The 11740-nt window shown below is 46.8% G+C and overlaps 1 protein-coding gene across 2 annotated transcripts; it reads right to left on the reverse strand.

The window, feature by feature from the left end:
• Positions 1-11674, reverse strand: galnt3 (UDP-N-acetyl-alpha-D-galactosamine:polypeptide N-acetylgalactosaminyltransferase 3 (GalNAc-T3)). 2 transcript variants are annotated; one of them, XM_035522048.1, is made up of 12 exons: positions 11055-11674; positions 8964-9573; positions 7884-8056; positions 5610-5759; positions 4890-5124; positions 4570-4687; positions 3923-4123; positions 2097-2228; positions 1561-1662; positions 1035-1187; positions 455-570; positions 1-286 (listed from the first exon to the last, which is right to left on the reverse strand). In XM_035522048.1, exons 1-11 carry the CDS (start codon positions 11131-11133, stop codon positions 457-459), a joined length of 2067 nt encoding a protein of 688 aa, XP_035377941.1. In that variant the 5' UTR covers positions 11134-11674; the 3' UTR covers positions 1-286; positions 455-456. The 2 variants fall into 2 exon arrangements, with proteins under 2 accessions (XP_035377941.1, XP_035377942.1); XM_035522049.1 differs by having other exon boundaries at positions 1-570.
• Positions 11675-11740: the final 66 nt, after the last annotated feature.

The raw sequence follows: 11740 nt of genomic DNA on the forward strand, positions 1-11740 counted from the left end.
GGTAGTATTGTACTACTTAATTGAGGGATTATAAATACTGAAGTCTTTGGTGCATTAAAATGTGGATGGTACTTTAGAAGACAAACTTTTTCAAGGCCTCTATTCATTTGAGGATTTGTGTCAGCCAGTTGCAACAGCCTTTCCAACAACGGTGAGGAGAGAAAAAAAAGGAAGTCAAAGTCCAGAAATCTTCATGTTGTCCTTCACCGTACATCTTCAGTATCCTTCCTGAAGGTGCCTTGTTGTTTGTGTACGAGCACATCTTTACTTCTTCACTCATTCCAATCTTTTCCAGCAGCAGTAATTACACATATAAAAATAAATTAAAAAGGTTCTCTTGTAAAGAAGTTCAGTGTCTGTAGAATGTAGTGTGTAGTGCTGTTTGCACACGTGTGTGTGTGCGCACTGAGTGTGTGTGTGTGTGTGTACACATGGGGATGTGACTCAGCTGTACCCTCAGGTGAAGACCCAGAGCTGGTATTTGTCTCCTGGGTTGCAGGAGACCAGAGAGGGGTTTTCAAAGCGGGCACTCAGACACAGCTTCAAGCCCTGGTTATAAAACATCCGATCCTGCAGACCCGAAAACAGACACAGGCAGTTAGCATCATTACGCCGGAAACCCATGAAGCCACACACTAGGAAAACAAGACAAGACAATTACAAAGAATCGATTAATACACCAAATGTACAAGTCTAGGACAGTAGGGAGGGATTTGCGGCCCTCGAGAGTGCAGCAGTTTCCAGTTCTTCCCCTTTTCAGACACACTAAACTCTTGCTGTGGCCAAGCTCTGGCACACATGACTGAATTCAACGGATCATTAGACTTTGGCCAAACTAAGGTTTCAGACCAACATTCAGACCAGGCGAGCCTCTTCTGAGAAGGGTGTGGGGGTGGGCATCGAGCGCCAGAGTTTGGGGCCATTCCGATTTGATTAGGGTACTGCTGGAGCAGAGATCAGACTACGCCTCCGGCCGGTGTGGCAAAAGGATCGGTGAACAGGGGAAGACGCGGTGGCGCTTAAAGTTTTACTACCTCCTGAAGCTCCCATTTCTGCTCGACTCCGGTGAAAGTGTTGTGGCCTTTATACTGGCATTCCTCCAGCTTCACCGCTCCGTCGGCCCCGTGCAGGCAAAGCTCTTTCTGAATGTTGTGTCGGATTTCGTGGTGTGTCGAGTACTCGAAATACTGTGAAGCGAGGATGTTGTATGCAAAGTTCAAAGTCAAGTACACCTTATACCGCATAAACGTTAAAAGTTCAATTAAACTTGTTGGCTTGTCCGATTCCACACAGTAATATGTTATGATTAACAATCAACCAATGTAGCCAACAATCTAGCAGCTAGAGTGCTAAAAACAAAAAACAAACAAAAAACATCTAAAGTGCTAAAAGAAGCATCAGAATATGAGAAACTGACTGCTACTAACTGAACAATTGCGATAAAACAGCCCTGCACGGTGTGATTGCTCAGTCCCCGAGAGACGTCTCGTTAAGAGTTAACTCGGTAACCACTCGTATGTTTGAGCGGTAAGAGCACACGGCTGAGCTGGCACTGGGTACCTGGTTGCCACCCATTCCATGGCACGGATACATGATTAGCGCCTTCCCACCCTCGTTGTTCTCACCAGCATCCAGACACGAGTCCTTCCCCAAGTTCTTTATCTGGGGAGGGAGAGCGCATGCAGTCAAAAACGTGGAAGATTGAACCGGGGGGAGGGGGGGGGGGTAATGGAAGAAGGCTGTGAAGGTGGCAAGCCCCAAGCTGTTCAAACACGAGGCGGAACTTTCTCCAAGCCCCTCTGCACGGAGAGGGGCATGGTGGGAAACCACAGCGGCCGGTCGCAACATTCTGTGGTGTGGTGGGAGGGAAGCGACGAGACCAGGAGAACGGGGGATGGGGGGGAGAAGAAAAAAAAAAACAAAAAAAAACAACACACACTGAAGGAAGAAATGGGTGGAATGGGCCAGATGTGAGAAAGAGTAGGAGAGAGAAAGATGGAAAAATGAGCAAACCCGTGTGGGAGCTGTGGGCACGAGGAGTGGAAAACTAAGTTACGTCACTACGTATACACACATGCACGCGCACACACACTTACCGCACCAAAGTGCAGTGGGTTGAGATCAGGCATGAAGGCCTCTGGATATACGTTCTTTAAATACCAGGAGAAGCTCTTACACTGCAGCTTCTCCCGGAGGTCCACACGCTTGGAGACATCTCCGAACGATCTCTGCGGAAACAGCCATGGGTTGCCATTAGCCAAGGGGAGGTTGGTACACGTGTGTGTGTGTGTGTGTGTGTGTGTGTGTGTGTGTGTGTGTGTGTGTGTGTGTGTGTGTTGGGGTATGGGGGTCTCGTTTCCGAAGCAGCCTTTGAACCAGGAGATCATCTTTTCTGGCTGCCTGCAGGCGGATTGCGAAGCGCTCTTTCCTCTTGGGTTACGGACTAGCGCTGTTTCTCGGCTACGTGCTATAAACCTGGTGAGGGATTTCCGTGGTCAGGGCCATGAAAGAGCAACAAGCCCTGGCTTCAGGTTGAAAGCCAGCCTGTAAAACCCACTCACACTGCTGAAATGACCGAGCACTTTTTCCACACCAGCTGTGTGCCTGTGGATTTTTTTTAGGCTATAACAGACCAAAAGAGCTGAAAGGAAAGAGCATTACAAACTATGGACATTGTGAATGAAATCAAACTGACCAGTCTTATAATGTGAAATATCCAGTGAAATCTCTCGACAATGGTCAATTTTTTTTCAAACTACATATATTGTGTTCTACAGTGTGCCCATGATGTGTCATTACTAATTTCTTTAAAATCCCATTTAAATCTCTTTGGACTTTTTCCCTTGTTCTGAGAGAGCAGATAAATAAACACTCCATAACGAAATGATATATTGGACACATACAGCATCATCTTTCACTCCGTAAGCTAAGAAAAGGCTTTCAGGATAATTATAGACCAACAGTGACCTTTAAAAGGCAGAAAGAAGTAGGGGTTGGAAACCCATGGCCAACACACACACACACACACACACACACACACTCTCTCTCTCCTGAGGGACATCTTAATGACAGTCAGATGAAAGCATTTCTGGGGGAATGTCCTACACCTGTGCTATTTCAACCAAGTATTGCAACACCATTCCAAAGAGGCTTTGATCCGTAACTGGAGCATGATGTTAAGCATATGGCATGACCCCAACCCACATCCCAGGTCGCTCTGCAGTGGCGCAGGTCAGGCAGACACACCCACTCCTGGCTAGTTGGTTTAAGACCCAGAAACAGCTCACCTGCAAGCCCTCCATTCAGACATCTGTAGTCCTCCATACTCCCTCAGGCTAAGTGTGACCGTGACAATCCTGAGGCCTTTTGGATCATGTGAGTGTAGAAGTTTAAAACAGGTCCTACTCCCTATTCCCTGTTCACAGACTGACAAGAGCCATTTTCTAGACATATGATTGATGCTGTTTTTTTATTCTTCTTCTTAATTTTTTTTTTAAATTATTATTAATGATGCTTCATTGAATATAATTTTTTAGTTTGGAATTTGGCGTAAACTGTGTCTGGGAAACACACATTTAGAACATGGCCAAGAGATCTCAGTATGAGCAAGAACCAGTTACAGTCTGTAGTAGCTATAAAAATAACATGGCTATATAAGCAGGAGTCTTAACGTCAGAATATTGAGTTGCCAACAACCACAGCAGATACACGCAGATCTGGAGGCACCCAATCGCAAAAGAGAACAGCCAACAATACAGACCTGCACAAAATCACTACCAAAGACGGAACTGCAGGTGCAAAGAGCGTTTGCCTTGTCTGATCTCGACAGGAGCGGCATCGCTGTTCCCGAGCCGGGGTTTTCCTAAACATGACCAAAACATGCAGAAATGTGACCGAAAATGTGCAGCAAACGCCGCGTTACCTCTTTGGCCATCTGGGCGGCCTGCTGGTTCCTGCGATAGAAGATCTCCTTGTAGTCGTCCATCCAGACCTCGGCCAGGCGCACCTGGTTGCGCGCGATCACCCGCGTGCCCTTGGGGAAGGAGTGAGGGCTCTTGGTGCGAAACACGTGGCCCACGACGGAGCAGGGGATGATCTCCAGCTGCCCACCACACTGCCACACCTGCAGGTGCAGCGGAGAATATTTCAGGCACGACCAACCGTGCTCAATTTAAACGACTGGGTAAAAACCCCCCGTGAGAAATTCAGCCAAAACGTGCACGAAATACTTGGGAAAAAAGGGCAATGAATCTCTTGAAGGACTTTATTATTTGATTAAAATCCTGAAAGTCCCATAAATACTTGAATGCTGATTTTTTTCCAAGTCTTACTACCTGTTGCCACAATGCCATGATTCACTAAGTTTGTGTTAATATTCCACTTGTGCATGACACCATAACAAATGGCCTAGATATTTAATCATATACCACACTATAACAGGATACTGATTTAGATGCATTAAAAAACAACTGACTAATAAAGTACAGTATTCTCTCCTTTACAGAGGAAAATCTGGAGCAGACTGTGTGCTACTGAGCAGGCGAACAGAAGGTGTTGAACCTTTCTTACCCTGAAGGACATTTCAATGTTCTCTCCACCCCAGATCTCCATCTCCTCGTCGTAGCTCCCCATGTGGTAGAAATAATCTTTAGAGATGGAAAACAGGCCTCCAGCAAACGCTGGTGTTCTGTACAACGCAGAAAACTAATGAATAAACAATCAAAAAACTTTTTATTCAAAAGACATGCAACTATACCTTGGGGCAACAGTACTTTTAGAAATGAGCTTGTGTGTAATACATAATTCATAAATACTGAGATGCGCATTGTATGTATGTATGTATGTATGTTTGTATGTATGTATGCGCACACACACACATCGTGTCTTACTTAATAGGGTAGGTCTCATCTTTGCGTCTCTGTTTCTCGTGTTCAGGCAGTATTTCCCAGCCAAACGACAGGCCCCAGTCAAAATTGCCCCGGTTGTGGTTCTGGCCATATGGGGAGGGCTTCATGAACTCAAACGTGTTCAGGTCGATGGTGGTGATGTCTGGGCTGACCACTGCTGTGTAGTTCTCTGCTATCCGGGCCAGCAGAGGCTCCAGCCAACCGTGGAAGCACTCACCTACGCAGGGGGGGGGGGGGGGAGAAGAAGCCACAAACACCGTGGAGGAGGCAGGACCGCAGAGTTTGTGGGACACTCTAGCAAAAAGCACTGACTCAGAGAGAAGGAAGTATGAATTCTGAGTGAAACAACGTGCCAAGAACAGCATAAGCAAGAGACACTACTGCCGCCGGGTTGACTGGAATGCCGTGTGCTCGCTGGGTCTTTTCTCAGCTGTTCTCTAAACAGCGCAAACAACGGGTGAGGCCACACTGCCCAACAACAGCGCTCTTCCCCAGCCAAGCCAGCGAGACACACGGCCCAGGGAGCACAGCAGAGACATCTGTGTCCGTCTCGTCAAAGGACGAGTCTCCGCAGCAGCGCGACAGCAACGGAAAGCACAGCGTAGGATCGCAGATTGTGAACGTGCCCAGAAAGCATCGAGCCCGAGATGACTCAGGTTTTTCCTCCCTACCACCCCCTTCCAACAAGAGGTCTGTGCTCACAGTGGGCGTCCAGGAAGGTGAGGGTGTCGCCGGTGGCGACCGAGGCTCCCAGCAGGCGTGCGGTGATGAGGCCTTTCCTTTCCAGCTGCCGCACCACGCGCACGACGTGGAGCTGCTTCAGATGCTCCTCCAGTTCTCCTCTCAGACGCTCTGCACAGGACACACGGCACCAAAAAAATGCTACTGGAAGTGACAGCAGCACAACACTGCAGTTCGCATGCGCATTACGAGTGCTGAATACGGACAAACGCCGTCTTCCCTTCTGACCCCTGTGACGCACAGCGTCACCACGTTTGCTTGTTTGGTTCAAAGCTCCTGTACGTTTTGAAATGAAACACTATGAGGTTAAAGTACAGATGTGCAGCTCACATTTGGGACTATTTGGGGGGAGCCATAAATGAGTCACAGCAGTTTGAGTTCACAGCCGGCCCCATTTCCACGAATGCGGCATGTAGGCATGTGGATGAGTCAAAGGCTACAACAAACAGAAGGTTGTATGACCTCAAAGGACATGACCATGAGATGCAAACCACAAAAGAAACAGGAAGAGAAGCGTACAACCATTTAAAAATAAATAAATACATTTTTAAAAAATCTAATCCTACGGACATGAGACCTAGACCAACACGTAAGAGTGACACAGAGAGGCAAAGGTGGAAATGTGTGCAGGCTGCTGCCGCCGGACCGGACCGGACCGGGCCTGACTGTTTGCATCGATGACGGGCCTGCTGATGACAGCAGGGTAAAAAAATAAAAGAGCGAAAGGGAATATTCATTGGTCACATGCCTTGAAACTCGGTGGATGGAACTTCACCTTGCAACAAGACAATGACCTGAAAAATACTTCCGAAGTAACTACAGAGATTTTCAGGGCCAGAAAGTGGATTGGAATCATTTCACTAATTGAAGACAGGGCCGAAGGCAAAAACCCCCTGAAAGAAGCAGAATTCGGAAATGGCTGCATTACGGCTCTGCCTGAGTAGATAAGCGACATCAGCTGATGTCTGGCTCACAGACTGCTGGCAGGCATTGGCTGCAAAGGATATGCCACCAAGTACTAAACATGAGTTTTATATAAAATGATAACGATTTGTTGAATTGCTTATCTTCCCCTAAAACGTTTTTTTTTTTTTTGTTGTTGTTGTTTTTTTAAAGGATGTGGGAGTGTTATTAAAAGAGGTGGTGGTTCCTATTTTACATATAGTTTACCCAAAATATTCTAGAGTGAAAGCAGACATTCTATACTTACCAAATACAGATGCAAATATCCCAGTGCTCAAAAAGACATTCTAGATTCTTTAACCTCAGTCATTGGTTCATTTCAAATGTTGTGTAGGAGCATAGAGCCCAATAATAATTTTTTAAAAAGTCTCTGCTCAATTAATTACAGAGTGCACTCTATTAACGCCAAAACAGTGACTATTGCACACATTATTCAAGAGCAAATGGGGGTGCAGGGTGCATCTGGGCCTAACATGATTTTCCTTAAGTTTCATTAGCCTTTGATTTAGAAGTCTCTGTATCCACCATTGATGCTTGCAAAAATGATTACTGTAGGATACATGAAGACATTCTTATCTGAATTAAAGAAAATTGGCCCACACACCTACAGCTGGTCTTCCTTAGCGAAACACGACATGGTAGCTGAGAAAGAGAAAGCACAGAGGCCAAGAGTCAGAGGAGCAAATTAAGGACAAGCAGCAAATGACAGGCAAGCCGATGGTGTGAAAAAGAAAGAGAAAGAGGGTGAGAGACATGGAGAGAGAGAGAGAGAGAGAGAGAGAGAGAGAGAGAGAGAGAGAGAGAGAGAGAGAGAGAGAGAGAGAGAGAAAGAGCCTAACTCGAATTTCCCATGTGGCAATCTGCCAGTCCCTGTCCGAGTGGTCTGTCAGTATTGTTGCAAGGGAGCAGTTTTATGAGTGAACCCCAGCAATGGGGCTACTCCATTCACTCGCCTGGGAGAAGGGGGTTAGAGGGTGAGGAGTGCAATATTCCCTGCGGACTTTTTCCTCCCGCCTCTTCCTTTCAGCCCAGGGCATGTTATACGAACCCACCATATTTGCCCCCACGGCCACTGCACACCACCCTGCCCCCCACCAGAGCTTTCGCAAACAGCTCGGTTTCCTGCTCTACAGCCTGTCATGAGCCAGGGGTCACAGACCTGCCCAGAGGCCCTGCCTGGCCAGAAGGCAGTGGCCCGTCTGGCTGAAACCGGAGCCCAGTTTTGACTGAGTCTGGGTGGTCCGGCGCGCCTGGACCTCGCAGGTTCCTCACCGTCTGTGCTGGCGTCGTCCACCAGGATGATCTCAATGAGCAGGAGAGCTGGAGAAGTGTGGAGCACACTGTAGACCGTGCGCAATAACGTGCTCCACGCCTCGTTGTGGAACACGATGATCACGCTTGTGGTTGGCAGGGGCGGACAGCGCCGGAATGTCTGCTCTATACATCTGAAGTGGCGGAGAGAGAGAGAGAGAGAGAGAGAGAGAGGGAGAGAATAATGGTGAGGAGAAACAGGACAGAACTGCATTCCTCCAATGCCATAAAGCAGGGTGGATGACCAAAAGGTGAATCCATCCATGAAACCTCCATTTAGTGTTGAATGACAGACACTTTACAACAGCAAAAAACCCAGTAAAATAGGGCTTTGTGCAGTATAAAGTGCCCAGTCAGAATAATGAGGAAGAAAACAGACTCGTCTAATTAGCCAAACTAAACTCAAGCTCCTCGCTTTGGCTTCTCCCTTTTTCTCTTCGATCGGCCACGTTCACTGGGCAGACACGCTGAGACAATGTCTCAGGGAAAGTCAGTCTGTGGTTTTTCAGAGGTGCCTTATAACACTGCAGGAGCCAAATACAAAAGGCAAGTTTGTGTCTTTTGCTTCTCTGCCAGCTGGAAACAGAAACATGCGTGTTATCATTACTGCTTAATTATGGTCTTTTCAGGAATTTTGTTCGGTAGGCTTTGACAAGATCAGAACAAGATTTGATCATCAGTGCTAAGAGTCCTAACCACTACATTATTCAACCACTAGATGTCACTACATTTTCAAGTCAACCTATAATGGTATGTTGTAATAGTGTTCAACTGAATAATATATCACAGTGCATTTCCACTACCCTATACCTTAGTATACAAAATGTCCAATTATGAACTACATAATGTGAGGTATCTTTCATTTAGTAAAGGGTTGGGCCCCACTTGCTACTTATACCACATGTACACTTCTAAGATTTATGGAATCGGGACAAAATCAAGACAGCATTTTTTACGGGACTTGAAATGCACAATGCAGTTACAAACGCTCCTACACTAAAGTTCAGATAAGTGTGTAAAGTCTCGTAGCAGACCACATACTCTGGCGGTCTGGTGTCTGGGCCGAGGTCCCGACTGAGTGAAATGCGGTCGCTGGCATAGAGGTTAAAGCAGTGCTTCTCTTCGCCCCTGTCTTTCTCCTTCTGCTCGGCTGGGCTGAGGTTCTCCGTATGGAAGGCCTTCCCAGCCGCCCCGGGGGCGCTGGGGTTCTGCGGCGGCCTATCCAGGGCGGGCATCAGCTCCGCAGCCGTGTAGGAGCCGGGCAGGCAGGGCTGGCTCGCCCCGCCCCCCTGCCTCCTCACCGGGGCGCGGATCTGCATCTTTGGCATGGAGTCCCTGAAGTTCTTCACGGCCCCCATGACCATCCCCAGTACGGCGTCCTGTTTCCCCACAATCCCGCGAATCCAGGGCTCCTCTTGGGGGCTCTGACTGACCACCTCTCTCTGCATCAGGAACAGAAACGTCACGAACACCAGGGCCACGACGGCAAGCTTCCATGGGTGCAAGCGCCCGCGCAGCAGTCGGTGGAATACAGTCATTCTTCTGTGGTCGGAATGAATAGCGGAGTGTGAGTGTGTGTGTGTGTGTTTAGAGATCTGGCGACAAAGCTTCACCTGGCACACACCCTGAGTAACATCACTGATTGCTAAACCTGTAGAAGACAAAGAAAGGCAGTGACAAATAGTTACTATATTTACAACCTCAAGGGCAGTGGTCAGTAAAGGTTTGATGAATATTAATTTAAAAAAAACACAATCAAGGCATTTTACTCCAGTTATATCGTCTGTGTTATCCAAAATAAACATTTTATTTGTATGCACTTGGTGTAGCAGGAAATTCTTATCCATTTCTGTAACCACACCATGCCTTTTTATACATCCTCTAGAAATGGAAAGGTAACTTCTAATATAATAAGTGAAAAAGCATTCATATTGTCCGACTTACTGGAGACCTGTGTTCCATGCATTTTGCAGCACACATGGTAAAATAAAATAATGCAATGATGTACAACCCTAAGAATGGGTAGGTTATTTCAGAACAGAACAAAGCCATAGACTTTAAACATATTAAAAATATCTAATGTATTACCATGGCAAGAGTGTTATGCCGCCGAAATGCATAACAATCGCAAAACATACTCAGGAATGGCGTACAGATTACGCTACATTGAACATGATAATCTTACCCGGACATGTGCCATATATTATGGTGTGCCACTAAAAACAGAAACAATCCTTAGTTCGATTCAGCAAGGTGCTACTCCGAGCAGAATTTCAACCGATCCAACACTAGAGGAAAGTCTCCACAAAGTAATACGAGCGTGTGAGTTTTAGTAATCCGGACACACTACTTCCGTCTCGTTGGATCCAGGTGCGCTTCTTTCAGGTAGAGGGTGGAGACCAACCTCTGTCACGCGTGCGTGCACGTACCCTTCCCAAAACGTCCGCGTGGACAGATTACGGCTGACGCCAAATCTTAAATTACTCTATAATACTTTGTATAAAAATAAGAGAAGACTACCTCGCTTTGAAGTTCTTTTACATTATATATATATATATATATATATAAACTTACAGAAATGACAAAAACCATCATCCTTTTTGACCTTTTTTAATGAAAGTCAAACATTTCAAATCTTCGGAGCGCCCGTCGGAGTAGCCGGACTGCGCGGGACGTGTTTGATCCGGAGGAGTGTCGGACTACTGAACACACACCCGCGGGACGTGTTTGATCCGGAGGAGTGTCGGACTACTGAACACAAATCCGCTTTCCGCACGCACTCACTTACCGCAACTGTTGCTGGGATACAGATATCGGAGGAACGCACGAGAACCGCATCAAACCACGGCAGCTCGAGCTGGCAGTGTTGAGAAACACCAGGGAAAAACTTCTAATAACTTGCATTTTAGCAAAGCACCCCGTTACAAAAACTTAATCCCATACGCACCGGCACACAAACCCTGTTTTACGCGTGAGGTAAATTCGACGTTTCGTTTTAAACACCGACGGAGTTTCATCCAGAACCTACTGATAAAGATCTGACAACCGTGATGACAACGAAGTGAAAAAACGACCCCTAAACAAGGATTCTGCCACCCAACGTTAATATTCAACGTTAAAAAATAAACTTACGGTGTCGTGCGTAAAGGTTGGAAAGGATCTTAATCCACCATGTTCGTGTTTGCCGTGTCACCGAGCACACGGAATCCATAAAGTGCCCGGTGTCTGCGGGGGCACACGGACAAGAACCCGGACACGATGGCCAAGCGAACAAGAAAATGCGCGGTGGCTTCAAGTTCTCAGCTTTTGGCGCACATCCTCGCCAAAGAAGGGGCACTAGCCTCAAATCCACCGTGACGCCCCCCCCGCCCGGCTTCAGAAAGTGCCACTGGTGCTGCCTTTCTGAGCCAAAATGTCACGAAAACTTGTCCTTTCTCTGACATGAAAAACATCCTCACAAAATACAGGAATGTAGTCGTACTCACGTTATACCTTAAACACAGACTCTAATCGATTTTTGTCAACAAATTAGACCCAAAAGTTGAGTAGGCTAAGAAACGAAATCGTGTATCGAGCTCTGTCCCCTCAAAAGTATCAACTGCCGGTGAGGAGACGATAGCGATGGAAGAAGCGAATATATAAAGACTCACACTACTAGCGGAATGTTTATTCTGTAGGGAACAAATTAGGTTGGTGCGCCACACTTCTATTTGTACTGTGTCGAAATCATCAATTACTACCCAGTCTTGTTCACAGAACAGACGTAACGTTACGGTCATCGTATTTTAAAATATACAATTATCTTTCGAGACAGGTTA

This window comes from Electrophorus electricus, chromosome 2 (genome assembly GCF_013358815.1).
Source record: "Electrophorus electricus isolate fEleEle1 chromosome 2, fEleEle1.pri, whole genome shotgun sequence".
NCBI classification, from domain to species: Eukaryota; Metazoa; Chordata; class Actinopteri; order Gymnotiformes; family Gymnotidae; genus Electrophorus; species Electrophorus electricus.

Bases quoted from the DNA above. Each gene is read 5' to 3' on its own strand.
- galnt3 (XM_035522048.1), bottom strand. From the start codon at position 11,133: ATGGATTCCGTGTGCTCGGTGACACGGCAAACACGAACATGGTGGATT. The intron at 5,760-7,883 runs GTGAGGAACCTG...TGTCCTGTGCAG, and splicing joins GGACGACGCCAGCACAGACG to AGCGTCTGAGAGGAGAACTG. The intron at 1,663-2,096 runs GTAAGTGTGTGT...CTCCCTCCCCAG, and splicing joins ACCCACTGCACTTTGGTGCG to ATAAAGAACTTGGGGAAGGA.